At 38.2% G+C, this 16,118-nt stretch overlaps 1 protein-coding gene across 7 annotated transcripts in view; it reads left to right on the top strand.

Annotated features, from left to right (window-relative positions):
• Nucleotides 1-914: 914 nt before the first annotated feature.
• Enox2 (ecto-NOX disulfide-thiol exchanger 2) overlaps nt 915-16,118 on the top strand; it is a 343,811-nt gene continuing 328,607 nt past the window's right edge. Inside the window, exons 1-3 of one of the 7 annotated variants that reach the window (XM_045141079.1) lie at nt 915-990; nt 2,738-2,797; nt 10,114-10,206. In XM_045141079.1, coding sequence (XP_044997014.1) covers nt 10,188-10,206 — 19 coding nt within the window. In that variant the 5' untranslated portion in view covers nt 915-990; nt 2,738-2,797; nt 10,114-10,187. Of the gene's footprint in view, nt 1,175-1,781; nt 1,846-2,737; nt 2,800-10,113; nt 10,207-16,118 lie in introns of those variants that run through there. The other 6 variants (XM_045141077.1, XM_045141078.1, XM_045141083.1 and 3 more) reach the window with 6 other exon arrangements.

Raw genomic sequence — 16,118 nt, 5'->3', positions numbered from 1 at the left:
CTCAAACATATTTCTATATTTAATTATGACAATTTATTTTCAAATATTTTATATTTATCTATTTATTAGAGAGAGCAAGGGGGGGTTATGGGCTCACTAAGGCCTCTAGCCACTGCAAAAGAACTCCAGAAGTATGTGCCACCTTGTGCATCTGCCTTACCAAGCGCACTGGGAATTGAGTCTGGGTGCTTAGGCTTCACAGATAAGTGCCTTAACTGCTAGGCCATCTTTCCAGCCCTAATTATGACAAATTTTAAGAGAAAATATTGTTTCAATTTATAAACAAAGCATACATTTTCCATGCCTTTACATTGGTTTTAAGGCAGGTGGTTCATACAGAACAAATGTTGACAGACTTAAGGGCCTTTTCACTTAAAATGTTAAGCTTATCAGGATATCATCGCATATTTTTTAAATACTCACGTCTGAATATCAGCGTGATAGTGTATACATGTAATTTTATCTCTCGGGGGGAGGGGGCTGAGGCAGTAAGATCGTATGTTAAGAGATCAACCTTGGCTACATTAAAAAAAATACACTATCCTCAAAACAAAGAAACTCAATGAGAAAATAAAGTTACTGCACAATTAGAAAATGCTTTTCACAAAATTCAGATTAAAATTAAAACATTAAAATGAATTTAGAACATTTTTCACCCTCCCCAAACACGAAACTACATCCTAAGAAAGATTTTTGCAGGACGGTGCCTTCTAAACTACAACACCCAGAATACATTGTTCCATCTGAACTCGGAACTATCGGAAGTGGGGCAGGGCAGGAATTGTGGGTATATGAAATGAGGTGTGTGGACTTCATTTCCCACAATTCTCTCTTTTCCTTTGCATCTCTCCTCCAATGTCAATATTGAATGGCCCTAGGAAGAACGGCCTCTAGCGACCTCAAACTACATTTCCCATGAGGCTAAGGGCTTGGGTTTCAGGCTTCTCTGATGACCACTAGCTAGTAGGAGAGGGCCGCAGCGGCCGCCGCGTAAGTGAGAATCCAGCCTTGGGCCCCAGTGCCTGGCCCAGGCTTGCTAGCGGGAGGTGCAGAGCTGAGAAAACAGTTGAGTGGCGTGGGGCCTCTAAGGCCCTCCGGGTACAGGAGCTACAGTTCCGGCTCGATTTTCTGCGGCTTTTTAAGGAGTAGCGCTTCGGTAGCCGGGGAGCTGGAGGTCAGAGAGACAGAAAGCTCAAGCGGCCATGGCTGGGGGACTGGGGGACTGTGGGACCGTGGGGGCCAAGGGAGGAGGGTGCTTCCGGGCCGCAGGCTTTAGTGCCTAACTTCTCCACGCTCCGCCTCTCTTGGGAGGGGGTGTCGGGACTGTGAGTCTGGGGTGGGCTCCCATTGCCTTGCTCCTCTCCAGTATTCGCACGCTGAGCTTTTTGTTTTCCTGCCTGCTTGCTTTTTCTACTACACCACCATTCCTCTTTTACCCCTTCCTTGTTTCTTCTCATATGGATGAAGTTAGGGATTGTGACAGGGTCTTCCCTAGGTGGCATCTGGACTCTTCTTCCTTGCTTATAGTACTTGTGCAATCTGTTTGCTCGCTTTTCTTAATTTGTAGTTCAGGTTTGGGCTCTGGCAAGTACTAGAGCACACACACTTCCATTCATTTGCGGGAGTGGGACTTCCTTACCACTAAGACCTGGGGCTTGGCTTTCTGTCACATTTCCAATTCTGCTTCCTTGATGGTGGAATTAAAACAACAAAACAAAACAAACAACAACAGCAACAACAACAACCAAACCCCAGCATCTCTTTAACTTGTCCTCCTCCAGCTAACAGGCCCTTCCCTGACCAAATCTTTGGAGTGAAAAGGGTTTCTCATCAGTTTCTAGACAGGTGAGAGGGCAGAAGATGAAAAACAACAACGAAAAACATTGCTTTGGAGAAATAAGTTTAAAGTTCAGTGCAGAATTCTGGTGGGAGTATAAAGCAAGTTGCCCCCCCCCCTTTATTTTTGGGTTTTCGAAGTAGGGTCTCACTCTACCCCAGGCTGACCTGAAATTCACAATGTAGTCTCAGGGTAGCCTTGAACTTAAAGCCATCCTACCTCTGCCTCCCAAGTGCTGGGATTAAAGGCGTGTGCCACCATGCTGGGCTTGGCTTCATTTTTTTAAGGAGCTTCCAGCAAAGACTAGTAGCACTAATGTTGATGTTGAGAAATATGTCAAAGGTACAACAAATACAGAATGGAGTAGACTGAAGTACACTGTATTAATCATTGCATTTTTATGAGACTGACGCGCTGCCTACTGCGCTAACGAGGCACCTTATCATTGCATTTTTAAAAACGTGTACAAAAAGTGCTTAGGATTTAGTGGAAGGGCATACTGCGTGGTGTGGGAGGTTGATACGGAAGTTCAAGCCTAAGGACTTACTGAAGCCTTACCTGTCTTAGAACCAGCCTTGTAGGCTTTGTAGAGGAGATGGAACTTTAATCTGGGCTCCAGAGTACTCAACGGGATTTGAAATGGGTAGAGGAGGAAGAGAAAGCTTCCTCATACTGGATTTGGAAATTAAGAACTGTGAATAGAAAAGTGAACACTGTGTGACAGGACTTGCCCGATTTGATAAGAGGTATCAGTGGGAACATACTGGGAAATAACATTGAAAAGTTTGAGATCATAGTAACATGGCACTTTAAAGAAAATATACATCTTTTGAATATTCTGTATCAAATAAAATTAAAGACAAAAAGATTAAGATTGGGTGATTTTTCTTTTCATCCTAGGGGAACCTGATTTGAGATCAATTCTTGGAGAACACAAAGAAGTGTGGTGGTATGTTCCAGGTGTGAGTTAATTTAAATCTAAGAAGAAGCTTGTCTTACAGACATTTCATTTGTGGCTATTCTTAGCTACAATCTGTACTTGTCAATTTGAAAACCTAGTGATATAAATTTATTTTCCTAAGAAATGCATTTGCTGTTCTTGTGCAGCAGATTACTTGAATTATAATCATCTCATTGGGTGACAATAATGACTCCTATTTATTGAGCCTGTATAATGTCCCAGGTATCATTATATGTAATTTTATACATTATCTAGGAGTCTTATGACATAAATACTATTATTCTCATTTATTTCTAGAAGAAGAAACAAAAATGCAGTTGTTAAATACTTGAAATCACATAGAGTGTAAGGAATTGAGTTGGGATTTCAGAGCATAGAGTTCTGCCTCCAAAGCATATGCCCTTTATAGCATAGTTTCTTGGTCCTCTCATTTTTGTTCTTGACACTCTAGTTGTGGTAAGGAGAGATTATTGTAAGGTGTAGTAGATCATCCTGGCAGAAACCCAAATGAGTCATATTGGATGTATCTGCTGTAAAGTAGCTGCCAACACTAAATTAGCTTAACTGCTATTGTAACCATAGCTAATTATGCCTGCCAAAACTACAGTCAGTATGGTTGTTTCTGAATTAGATGATTCTATAAAATATATCCTACCCTTAAGCCATTTTGATTTGGACAATACTTCAGATTTTATTTCTGTCTAGCTTTTTAAAGTGATCTGGGTCACTAGATGTCCCTCATGACCTTGGCCCACATGAAGTGTAGGATATTCAACATATACAGAGTATGGCTATCTCTATGTGTAGTTGGGGTTGTAGTTGCCTACAATTCTAAGTTACTATAGAATACAGTATAATAGAAACAAGCACAAAGTATTGTGGAGGGATAGAGGAAGCAGTGATTAACAGAAGAGTGAGTCCATTTGGGAAGAAGGCTTTGTGAGGATGTGACATGGCAGGTATTGAAAGATAATGAGTTTGCCAAACAGAGAAGAACCATTCAAGCATGTGAAAGACATGTGACTATACAAGTGTAGGATATGTTTGCTCAGTATTATCAGTTTATCATAGCTGGGTGCAGATTGTCTAGGACAGGTAAGGGCTTTTCAGTTGGAGAAAAGAAACATGTTGAGATCAATTTTTGAAAAGAAGTCTGATATACTCCCATCTCAAAATGCACAGCATCTCCCAGTTTTGGTTGCATTGTGCTCCTACATTTTACATTTTCTTAATTTTATATTTGAGTACAACTTATAAAAAGTCTGGTTTAGTTCCTCAAACCTGAAGTTACTTAGGATTTGATTAGGAAAAACAGAAAATCAACCAGTCTTACGTAGATTTAAATTTATTTCCTATTAAATAAATAATAGTGTAAGTGTAAAAATCACTAAGATAAAATAATTAAATTTAAGACATACTTTTTATAGGCAATAGAAAATCATTGAATTTTTCAGAATAGTAGTACCATGATCAGATTTTCACATGTGGATGATGGGAAGGATACATTGTAAGGAAACATAATCAGTGTGATAGGTAGGTGTTCTTTTCCACAGAGAGGTGATAAGGATCCAAGAATAGTGTCTGTCATATGAGATGAGGAAAAAGACTTGAGCAATATTTAAGCAGTAGAATAATTAGGACTTAGATGGTATAAATATTACATTAGTGTTAACAGAATTGTTATGAAAGTCTTATGGACCATTTGATTATTTCCCTAACATAGTACAATGAGAATAATAATGCCCAAACATGCTATTTTCAAGCATTCGAATAATGGTAGAGGCTATTGTTATTGTTCAAGAGTGGATTTGGGTTACATACAAGCATCCTTCCTGCCTCACTGCGTATTCCTCAGATCCTTCAGGACTCAGTTCAAATATAATCACTTTTAAGAAGCTTTTCAGCAGTCTTCTTCCTATACACACACAGAGAATAGCCGTCCACTTCCACAGGACTCTACATTTACCTCTACTTCAGCTCATACCATACAATAGTATGCCATCTGTGGATGTTTGTGTATGTTTCCCTAGTAGACTGTGAGCTCCTTGAGGGGAGATACCATATCTTATTCATCTCTATACTCTCAGCACCCAGAAACAGCACTTGTACATTGTAGACACTCCTAATAAGTGGATATTGGATGAAAAAATATATCAAGATATTCACATGAATATAACTCTGGTACTTGGTAGCTCAGGTTATTGATTAGCATGAAAAAATTAAACTGAGAAACGTTGTTGCTTACATTTGGTACTTTTGCTACTAAATGCCTATCATTTCCATAGTTATGGTTTCTTTTAATTTTTGCTATTCTATCTTGGTTATATTACCTTTTACTTTCTCATAATTTATACGTTAGGTCTGCCCAGTGCTTTGTATCTCTTAATGGCATTTAGGTCTCCTTCACTCATAATTTTCTGGGAAACATCCCTCCTCTCCACCCACCAAATCCAGTTGATTCCATGCTTGACATTAATGTATTAAATCCATCTTTTCCTGCTCGTAGACACTACTAGTGGGGTGATAATTTTACATAGCTCTTTTAGAGAATGATTTATCAATATGAATCAGAGATGTTAAAATAGATCATAGCTTTCAGCCTACCACTTCAACTTCTAGAGTGCTATGCTGAGGAACAATCGTCTGCTTTACGAAAATTCAACTCCCAGGATTTCTATCCCAGACATATTTATAATGCCATAAAAGAAACAAAATAACATCTTAACATCTTTGAAAATGTTTATATTCATTTGCAAGAGTACCCACAATCATGTGCACACGTGTGTCTGTGTGCAACCCAGAGTCCTTTGCTGTTGCAAATAGAGTGTTCTTTTTAAATATTTTCTTTATTTCAGAGAGGGGGGGAGGGAGAGGGGGAGGGAGGGAGGGAGGGAGGGAGAGGAAGAACATCTGACTTTATGTAGGCACAGGAGAATTGAACCTGGGTCCTTTGGCTTTGCTGGAAAGCACCTTAACTGCTAAGCCCTCTCTCCATTCTGCTATTGCAAATACATGCCAGATACATGAACCACTTTATGCATCTAGCTTTATGTGGGTGGTAAAGAATTGAATCCAGCCCAACATGCTTTGCAAGCAAACTCTTTGACCACTGAGCCATCTCCCAGCCCAGAAAAATTAGCATCTCAATTGTCCAGTAGTATAGGTTTGAAGAAAATCAGTTGTGGCTTATTAACTATTCATATAAGTTGATGAATGCACAGTATTTTTAATGATGTGGAAATTTGTTTATGATATATTAAGAGGAAATTAGGGATAAGGAGATGGCTCAGTTGGTAAAGTGACTTGATTACCAGTTTTCTCATCTATAATCCTAGCATTGGGAAGGCAGAGACAGGCAGATCCCTAGGGTTCACTGGCCAGCAAATCTAGACTATTTATGAGCTCCAGGACAATAAGAAATCCTGCCTCAAAAAGTGGTATATATAATCACAAGAAAATTCCTGTAATGTTATTAAAGTACACACAAAATCTTAATAGAGATTTGATATAAATATTAGAATTGTATATGACCTTTACTTTTGTATATGTTTTATTATCCTATATTTTACAGTGATAAATTTGATATTTTTTCAAGTTATTTTGTAATGTGTTTTTCTCATCCACATCTATTACCATTGCCTCAGTAAGGGGCATTCCTACCATCCAATGCACGCACATCACTTCTTGCCTGGATTCCTACTGATACCTGCCTCTCTTCAATCTGTTTTGCCCAAATACTAGTAAAAGTATTTTTATAAATCACAAATCTTAAGCTGTTCATTTTCTGTATAAACAGTTCAAAAGCTGCTCATTGTACATAGAGTAATATGAAAACTTCTCACACTGGTTTATAAAACCTTTGCAAACCAGTTTTTTTTTTGTTTTGTTTTGTTTTTTTTTGTTTTTTTTTTTTTTTTTTACTTTTTTCTTGGGATCTTAGAATAGTGCCAGACACATAATAGATATTTGCTGTTAGCCAACTCCTGACATGGATTGCATTGGTTAACTATTGTTGAACAGGTATTTTGTTTATTCCCCAGAGAAAACATATTAATTCTATAATAGTCATTCCTATTTTGGTGAAGAAAAAGACTAATTTCAATAGTAGAATGAAAGATATCACAGTAGAAATATCTCACTCCCTGCTACAACTTAGCCCTTTGCATTTTTCTGCAATCCCTGTTGGCCTTTGTATGAATACAAACTTTATATGTTCCCTGGGGCAAGTTATATATGACCATAGTGTAACAAGAACCACCCCAGACCAACATGGTCTTATACCATGTCTTGGTTTATGTTGTGCTAATATATGGGATTTTTTTCCTTTGTGTACATAGCACTTCATGCAAGGGAAATAGAATAGCTCCACTTGTTCTGCTTTTCTTTCTGTTTTGAAATTCTATGTCTTTGGATATGGGGATGTCAGCAAAAAGCTGCAGAAAACTAACAGAATTGAATGTATAAGAATCAGTATGTCTCACGGGAGCCAATGTCATTGGTTAATTCATTTTCTTAATGTCATGTAGATGTAGTTTTTCAGAAATCTGTCCCCAGGGAAGACCTTGGTTGAATTTTACAGTTAATCCTATTTATAGAATATAGCCAATGTATGCACTATATTCTTGTATTGTTAAGTGATTGTAGACATGTGGGGGTTTACCATAATGACATACAATTGAGAGAATATGGGATATCAGATTTTCTCTGCATATTGTCACTAAGGATCCTGCAGTGTGATTCTCCTTCATTTTTCTTACAAATAATAACTATTGTGCAATAAAATGGATGATCTTTAAAGGACAGAAGCCCAAATTATGAATCTTCTAAATGAAATATTACTTTATATGGAATACAAAATCCATTTTAAATACTCCAGAAGAATGCCTAATGAAGCCCATTGTTTTATACAATTAATATTCCGGTGCACTAATAAAAAATTATATTATTGTAGTGCTCCACGAGGAAATAAATTCAACCTAGAAATTATAGTTAGCATTTCAGATCTTTTAGTGAGTTATTGTAGGCTTACTATTTGGAAACACTTTATGAGCACTGTATCATACTTGTTTTAATGCCTTCAGAATGTGCATGTGTGTGTGTGTGTGTGTGTGTGTGTGTGTGTGTGTGTGTAATAGTAATAGGTGAGAATAAAAATGGGAGAATATCCAATGACTATTAAAAGGGCTTACAGAGAAAGAGGGATGGATGGAGGGAGGGAGGGAGGGAAGGAAGGAGGGAGGGAGGAAGGGAGGGAGAGAGAGGGGCAATGAATATGAGCATTCAAGAGCAAATGAAAGAGAGTAGATTTTAACAAGTAGGCCCATCATATAAATGAAAATTTACCCAGCTGAAAATTGGGCTATGTGCCCATAGGGATTTATTATTTTCTCCCTGTCTCTTTCCTCTGTGGGATATCTAGGCAAAAGTGAACTATCAGATAGCTGATAAGCAAATGATCGACTTCACTGTTTACCAACAATCCAGGCACAAGTACGGTGACTTTCAGTGCATCCAGCCCAGCTAAAAGCTTATCGTGATGCTGTGAGAGTTATGATTGTGTCAGCTTTTCCAGGGTTTCTGTCTCTGCTGCAGAGATTTGGCAGACACCTCAGACAAATTTTATGTCTCTTAAATCTTCCTTAAGCTAGGCTTGGCTCTTAGATTTATATGTACAGAAAAAGTGAAATGTTTACCAGTTTGACATTTTTGAAGATCAAAACAGACTCCGTTTTTTTTTAAATACAGCACACACTTCAATTTAGTCGACAGAAAAGACTAATTGCTGTTCATTACTTTTTTAAATACTTTAAGTGAATTATTTATTTTAGAGGTGGAGGTATATAGATGATAGATAAATAGATAGATAGATAGATAGATAGATAGATAGATAGATAGATAGATAGTATAGTATGGGAGTGCCAGGGCCTCCAGCCACTGCAAAAGAACTCTAGACACAGGTGTCACTTTGTGCATCTGGCTTCTGTGGGTCCTGGGGGTGGAACCTGGGTTGTTTGGCTTTGTAGGTAAGTGCCTTAACTGCTAAGCCATCTCTCTAGCCCTGTTTATTACTCTTAAAATAGCTCTAATATTTACATTTCAGAAGTGTTTGCTGAGAATATGTCTAAAGATTTATATTCCGTTCTTCTGTGTGATTTTCTCTATTTCTTGCCTACAAAGTGGAATGTTTTGCTGGTCTTAATTTTCCTTCTATATCTTTATTGATAGTAAATTACAAACCATTGTAAGATGGAGGCATAATTAAGTAGGTTGACAATTTATAGGGAGAAAATCTATTTTTTGTTAGTTTTTCCTCCCTTTACTTTTCATGGCTTTGCTATTTAGTGGTCTCTTATAATATATTGTTCCTTGTCATAATAATCATAAGGTGAGAATGAAAATTGGGGAACACTCAGTGACTGTCTACTAGGTTGCTCCAAAGGCATCTATAGGCAGACCACACAGAAAGTTTGGCTGCAATTCAGACAAGTTGAAAGACTGTGTGGAGAATGTTATCTTAGCAGTATTGCTTCAGTGGTGCATCATGCACTGTAAAGATGAGGAAATTCCCATGAAGCATTTTTTTTCAGCTGCACCAACTCCTCTTTATAGCAGCAATATCTGCCAGTGAGAATTTCCTTGGATAGAACTTATCCCACAGTAAGGCCCATGATATGTCCTCCTACCATTTCTTCTTCAGTCTGGCCCTCAGAGACACTTCTCTAGTATCACTTTAGTAATATAATATTTTAATTATCATCTTTCAAGAGTTGGTGAGGGTAATGGATTATATTTATCATGTAAGCATAAAGGGAAGCTACTTGGGGGAAGGTATGTGACTGCAAATCAAGGAGGGGCAAGGGGAAGGCAATGAAGAATCAAAGAATAAAAAGTGTAAGTATAGATATCGATATAATGAAAGTATCAACATGAAACCCATTACATTGCATGCTAACCAACACATAAATTTTTAAAAAAGACATTGCTGACTTAGAATTTAGTGGACATTTGATATTCAAACACACTTATTCAGTAAACATTTGAGCACATATACAGAATCAGACTTTATGCTGAGTACTGGGAATATAATAAATTAGATGTAATCTCTGCCTGTACATAATGAGTTCACAGTCTAGTATGGTAGATACACTCAAAGCAATGATTATATTCAAGTGTGAAAGTGGCCCAAAGAGAGGGGTATGTACACAGTGCCCTGGGAATGTAGTAGAAGGCATTACTGCTGGGGGTGGATAATCTATAGACCAGCATATAACTTTGCTAGATCATAAAGAATGAGTGGGCATTGCTTGCACTCTAGGTGAACAGAGGCGTGGCCTTGAAAGATTTCCAGCAGAGAGACCACCAACACATGCAAAGCAGTTAAGTGTAAGAATGGATAGTTCTGAAAAAGGTAAGATACTGTATGTGAATCATGGGGAATGTGGCAGAGGGAAGATGTTCTGTGGCCAGTTACTAAAGGATATCACTTGTGCAAAACATGGTCATTATCTTATAGGGAGCAGTGGTGAGTGAGCCCAGAGTTTTATATGGGAGCGTAACATGACTGGACTAGAGGATTGGTTTGTGTGAATGGAGTACAGAGAAAGCTCATTTTGTAATTTGGCAGTCATTGAGAGGTTTAACCCTCATCACTTACCACTGTTCAGCCTTGCCTTCTCCATTAAGTTTTCTTTCAATTTACAGAGATCACATTGAAAAATTGTTCCCTTCTTCACACAGGACCTACATTCCTGTACCCTTTTACATGTCACTGATTTGAATATTCACTTTTTCCCAACTTAAATGAGTGATCTCTATAGTAATTGGAGTTTGATCATCATGAAGGAAATCCATTTCAGAGCCTCACAGCCTCATTTCAGAAACATTACATGAAGCTTATTTATTGCTTGCTGAGTCAGCATGAGTGAGGCAAGAGCAGGTCAGCTCCCCTTTGAGGGCACCAGGAGTGAAAAGGACAGAGGCAAAAGAGCTGTCAGAAAGCTGCTGATGGGAAAATGTGCAGCTTCCAGATTGCTCAAAATCCCTAAAAGTCATGTGCACATATGGGAAAAAATTAGAAGGGCCAAAAGCATATGGATATAAAACGAGTGTATGTTGAAGGCATTTGCACCCAAATAAATTGTACTATCTAGCCAATCAATTTAGATCATTTTCTTTCCTGACTCAGTCACCATAAATGGCTTCCTGTTATCCATAGGATGAAAGCCAAATTCTTCAGCCTGGCATTCTCTGCAATTTGGCTCTAACCTCTGTTTCCAGTATTTATAGTTATGCCTCAACAGAAATCTGTTCTGGCTACCTCCCCTTTCAGAAGCTATCTTGGCATTCCCTTACCTATACTGTGAGCCTGGTCAGGGCAAGGACTTGTTCTCTTTTAGCCTCTGAATCTGGTTTTTTTTTTTTTGTTGTTGCTTTTGAGTTAGGGTCTCACTCTAGCCTATGCTGGCCTGGAACTCACTCTGTTATCCCAGGATGGCATAAAACTTATGGCAATCCTCCTATATCTGTCTTCTGAGTGCTAGGATTAAAGACATGTACTATCACACCCAGCTTGAATCTGGTGTTTTTTTAAACCTCTGAAGCAGCTAACATGGTATTCTGCATATAGTAGGACAATCATGATATACTATGGGTTGATGATTGTTATTTTCCCATCTTTCCTTCATTCTTTTCAAGACATCTGTCACTATTGGCCCCATACTCCTTCTATTAAAAATGGCAAGTGAAAACATGCATGGTGACACACATCTGTAATCTCAGCACCTGGATGATGAGGTAGTAGGGTTGCTATGAGTTTCAGGCCAGTATGGGCTACATGGTGAGTTCCAGGTCAGCTTGGGATCCATAATGAGACCTTTTCTCAAAAAAAGCAATAAATAAATTTAAATAAAATAAAATAAAAAAACAAAAATGGCAACTGAGACGCTTGGTGAAAGGGATTAATGTTCAACAAACTACCTTTACCTTTTTATTTTGAAGTACTTTATAGAAAAAATGGCAAAAGTCACATGTCTTGTAAAATATTAATTCAAAATCACCAATTTTAATATTTTGCTCTGTTTTCTTTATTATTTTCTATATAAGTATGATTATTTTATTTCGGAAAATTTGAGTTTTAGTAAACCGTACCTTTTATCCTTCTCCTTGGTTTTCAACCTTTACTTATAAAACATTTAAGATATAACAGAAAAGTTGAAATCACTACACTGAACAGATTCTAATCAATCACTTTATTATATTTTTATTACCTATTTATTCACCTATCACTTTGTGTACTTCAAATTAAATAATGACATCAATACAGTTTTCTAATTTTTTTCTGTAGGCATATAATTAGCTAATCAAACTGCTTTATGCTCTTAAATCCACTAACTCATTTAATTGTACCTGTACTGACTGTGTAGCCAAATCTGTAGTCTACCTGTACATCCTAGAGCTGTTTGGCCATGCAACATGTATCTCTTTGATTAACTTTTGTATGTCTCCTCATTTTATGTAGTGTAGTGCCAGGCACACATAAGTATCCCTTGATGCTGTTGAGTAAGAAAGAGTTGGGTCCAGGGTAAGAAATCCTAAAAAGTGGAATCAACTGAGGGAGGATGGGAGATAGGAAAATATGAGAAGGCCACAGGTGAATGGGAGGAAGTGAAGCCAGGGCTTGAAACACAGAGAAAAGAAGGATGCCCAAACTCACTAAGAACTTCCAGCAGTGCCTCTATATTCTTCTACCTAGCCTCCCCTTTAGAAGCATAAGTTCCAGGAAATTCAGGACAATTATTGCTCAGTGCTTCTTAAGTATCACCAATTAATCTATTCATTGTGCTCCATGAATATGCTAATTTACCACATGATCAGACTTAGTTTGGAGGATGTGGGGGTTCACTAGAAATCTCTTTCAAACACTATCTGCCAAAGGGTTCTTGAGATGCCTAATTCTTTGTCATATTTCCTTTCCTGTTGTATCACTTAATATGTAAACACAGCTCTAATTTTCATTTACTGAGCATTTTGTGCCAACTATTAACATCATTGACATTTTACAAACATACTTCTTTTTCCATTGGCCAGATAAGAAAACTTGAGTTTTAGCATAGCTATGTCCATAAGCCAGAATTCCTGAGATTCTAGTCTGCCTTAAGAAGTGAAATAGTCCTAACCATTATACTGTACTTTCAAGTGACATTTTCAAAACTAGCATAGGACTGAATAGATGTCTCAGGGTTTAAGAGTGTTTGTAGCTTAAGCATGAGGGCCTCTGGGGTTAGAGACTGCCAAGTTTGACTCACCAGCACCCATGTGGGACCAAAAACAGCTGGGCATGGCAATGCACATTTGTAATCCCAGTCTGGCAGGGGGTGGGGAATGTAGAACAGAGAATCTCTGGTGCTCACTGACTGACAGCAGCTCCAGATTGAGGAAGAGACTCCATCTCCAGGAAAGAAATATGCAGTAATTGATGAGAGAAGGAAACCTGATGATGTTCTGCTCTGTCCTCTGCACACACATACATGGGAGTCAAGGATCTGACCACATACACATGCATACAGTGCATATCACACACAGCACCACATACACATGTATGCAACAAAAAAAGAAAAAAAAGTACAAATGCAAGGAATTCTATTTTTACAGTATGGACCAGTATGTAATATTTTTTCATTAAGTCATTTCAATTTGACCATTGCATTAAGAAGGAAGTATGCCTTTAATCATTAGAATGTTTGCATACATATAGGCTACTTGAATTCAAACCCCAATTCTATTACATGTCAGTTGAGTGACTGTAAGCTATGATTTAGCTATAGTAGGTAGGCCATAGTTTTCTTGCTAATGAATTGTGAATAATATACCTAGCCCTAGGACATATTGTAAGACCTGATTGAAATAATTATGTAAGCTATCATGCCATGTCTAGTATATAGTAGGTGCTCATTATACTTAGATCACTCTCCTCCCTTCTTATTTTTGTGGGGACCAGACTGTTCACCTTCAATTTTCAGTTGGGGAAAACAAAGTATTCCTGAAACATTTTTGGAGGACAGGCATTCTAAAAAAGAATACTAGGCTGATTATTCCTGAGACAGAATGAGGTTACCAACTCTCATGTGAGGCAGACTTCAAAATAAGCTGGAAACGAACTCTTAAACTTCAGGTAGTCCATCTCTCTGCTTCGGGAAATTTCGGCTAATTGTGACATCATTTATTTTGTCACTAGACTGAATTTCCTTATTAGCATGAACTATTAGACCTGGGATATTGGCAGTCTCAGCATAGCCATTTCAAGGGAAGCACACTGAGGCTGAAAGAGTGGAAGTGACTTGACTAAGGTCAAACTGAAAAATAAATCAACATATTCAGTTCTGTTTATCTAATGTTCATTTTTTTTCATGTATAATGGGCTCTAAAGCAGGTGAAGGCAGGCCTTGAAATATGCTGTTTGCAGAGACTTGAGCTGTTTCAAGTCTTGGGATTTGGTGGAAGTTTGATTCAGAAAACATAAAGCTTTGTTCTGGTTCATATTAATTCACTGGTTCTTGTCCCCCCCCCCATACATTTCTCGTTTAAGGGTTTAACAAATGAGTGTTGTTCCTCCCTGTTTAGGTTAATGGCTTGGTTCATGTTATTGGCCCTTTCAAATCTTCCCCTGGAAGTTTAATTTTTGACAAATATATCTAAGTTCCAAGGTAGCTAATGACAGTAATTCATTTGAAAAGATCACTCAGGCATGGTGACAGCTGCTGCGGAAAACCTTGGATGGTTTAGAATAGCATTCATACTTATGCTTACATTCTGAAGCTTGATACCAGGGTAATAGAGACGTGATCATTCATGATGTGCATGCATGTGTGTGTGTTTTCATCAAGATGCTTTGATGGTTTCATTTTCATTCTTGCTAATATGAGTTAAAACTGCTTCTCCCTACCTCACTACTTTTTAGAATGTTCTTACAGATCAATCAATTGCTCGATCAATCTATCTGTCTGTCTGTCTGTCTACCTACCTACCTACCTACCTACCTACGTATCTCTCTCTATCTATCTCTCTGTGTGTTTGTGTGTGTATGTACATGGGTGGGTGCACATATGTGGGAGTGTGCATGCATGTGTGTGGTGTGTGTCTGTATGTGGAGGTCAGAACTTGACATCAGGGGTCTCCATCGATCTCTCTTTATTTACTGAGACAAGTCTTTCACATCAGTCCAGAGCTCTTTGATTTAGCTAGTCTAGCTAGGCAGCTTGCTTTGGGGGTCCCCTCTCTGCCTCCTGACCTGGGATAATAGGTGGGTGCCAAACCTATCCAACATTTACTTAGGTGCTAGGGATCTGAGCTCTAAAGCAAGCATTTCATCCACTGAGCAATTTTCCAGTCACTATTATCTATCTATCTATCTATCTATCTATCTATCTATCTATCTATCATCTATCTATCTATCTATGATTTTCTCTTTTTATTAAGTAAAAACTGTATGGACATATTATGTGTTGGTACCATTCCACTCCTCCCTAACCCCATATCACTGAGGGCCTACTTTAGTGGAATTGCTAGTATTCACCATGAAGTTGTGGGTTATGAGTTATGAGAGCAGCAGTCAGTCATTGTCAGGGTGGGGATAATGCCTCTGGATACCCTCCCCCACCCTGTGACTCTTACAATCTTTCTGCCCCCTCTTGCTGCAAAATTTTGACTGAAAGAATGAAATTGAAAAAAAAAAAAAGATTGTGTTCCTTGCTCTTTCCCTTTCCCTGTGAGGAACTTGGAGGATATATATTTCCAACTTGAATTTGTAAGAGAGTTACTTGCAATGCTTAGAGCCAGTATTTGCTTCTTTCTTACCATGCCATAATGGAAGTCTTCAGCCTTTGTAGAACCTGAAATTGGACTGACACCCTTCTTCATGGCCAGCCATGCTACAGGTGAGGCTTATAGTGGGGAGTTAGAGTGATGAGGCCTCTGGACAACTGCACTCTTACTGTTTGGCTTTCTGCATGTCAGGGTCAGGTAAATTCTGGCTTTAGAGCTCTCAGTACTTTTAAGAACTTATTTATCCAAGCAGATAGAAGGCTAGGTTGAAGCTTTGATGATAAAAGGGGTATTCACAGTACCTCAAGCAGAAACCACTTTCTAGAGAAAGAGCTTGTGAATGATCCCAGAAAGTAAGTGATTAGAAAAGCTCTTTGCAGTTATACTCTCTCCTCTTCTCCTTTTCTTCTCTTCTCTCATTTCAGCTTTTCCTTCCCTTCCCCTAATTAATGGATCATTTGGTCCCCTAATCCCTCATAGTTCATAATATCTTTTTCTCCC

This window comes from Jaculus jaculus, chromosome X (genome assembly GCF_020740685.1).
Source record: "Jaculus jaculus isolate mJacJac1 chromosome X, mJacJac1.mat.Y.cur, whole genome shotgun sequence".
Taxonomy (NCBI): Eukaryota; Metazoa; Chordata; class Mammalia; order Rodentia; family Dipodidae; genus Jaculus; species Jaculus jaculus.
Note: the sequence above shows the minus strand (reverse complement) of the source record. Positions and strands in the feature narration are given on the sequence as shown.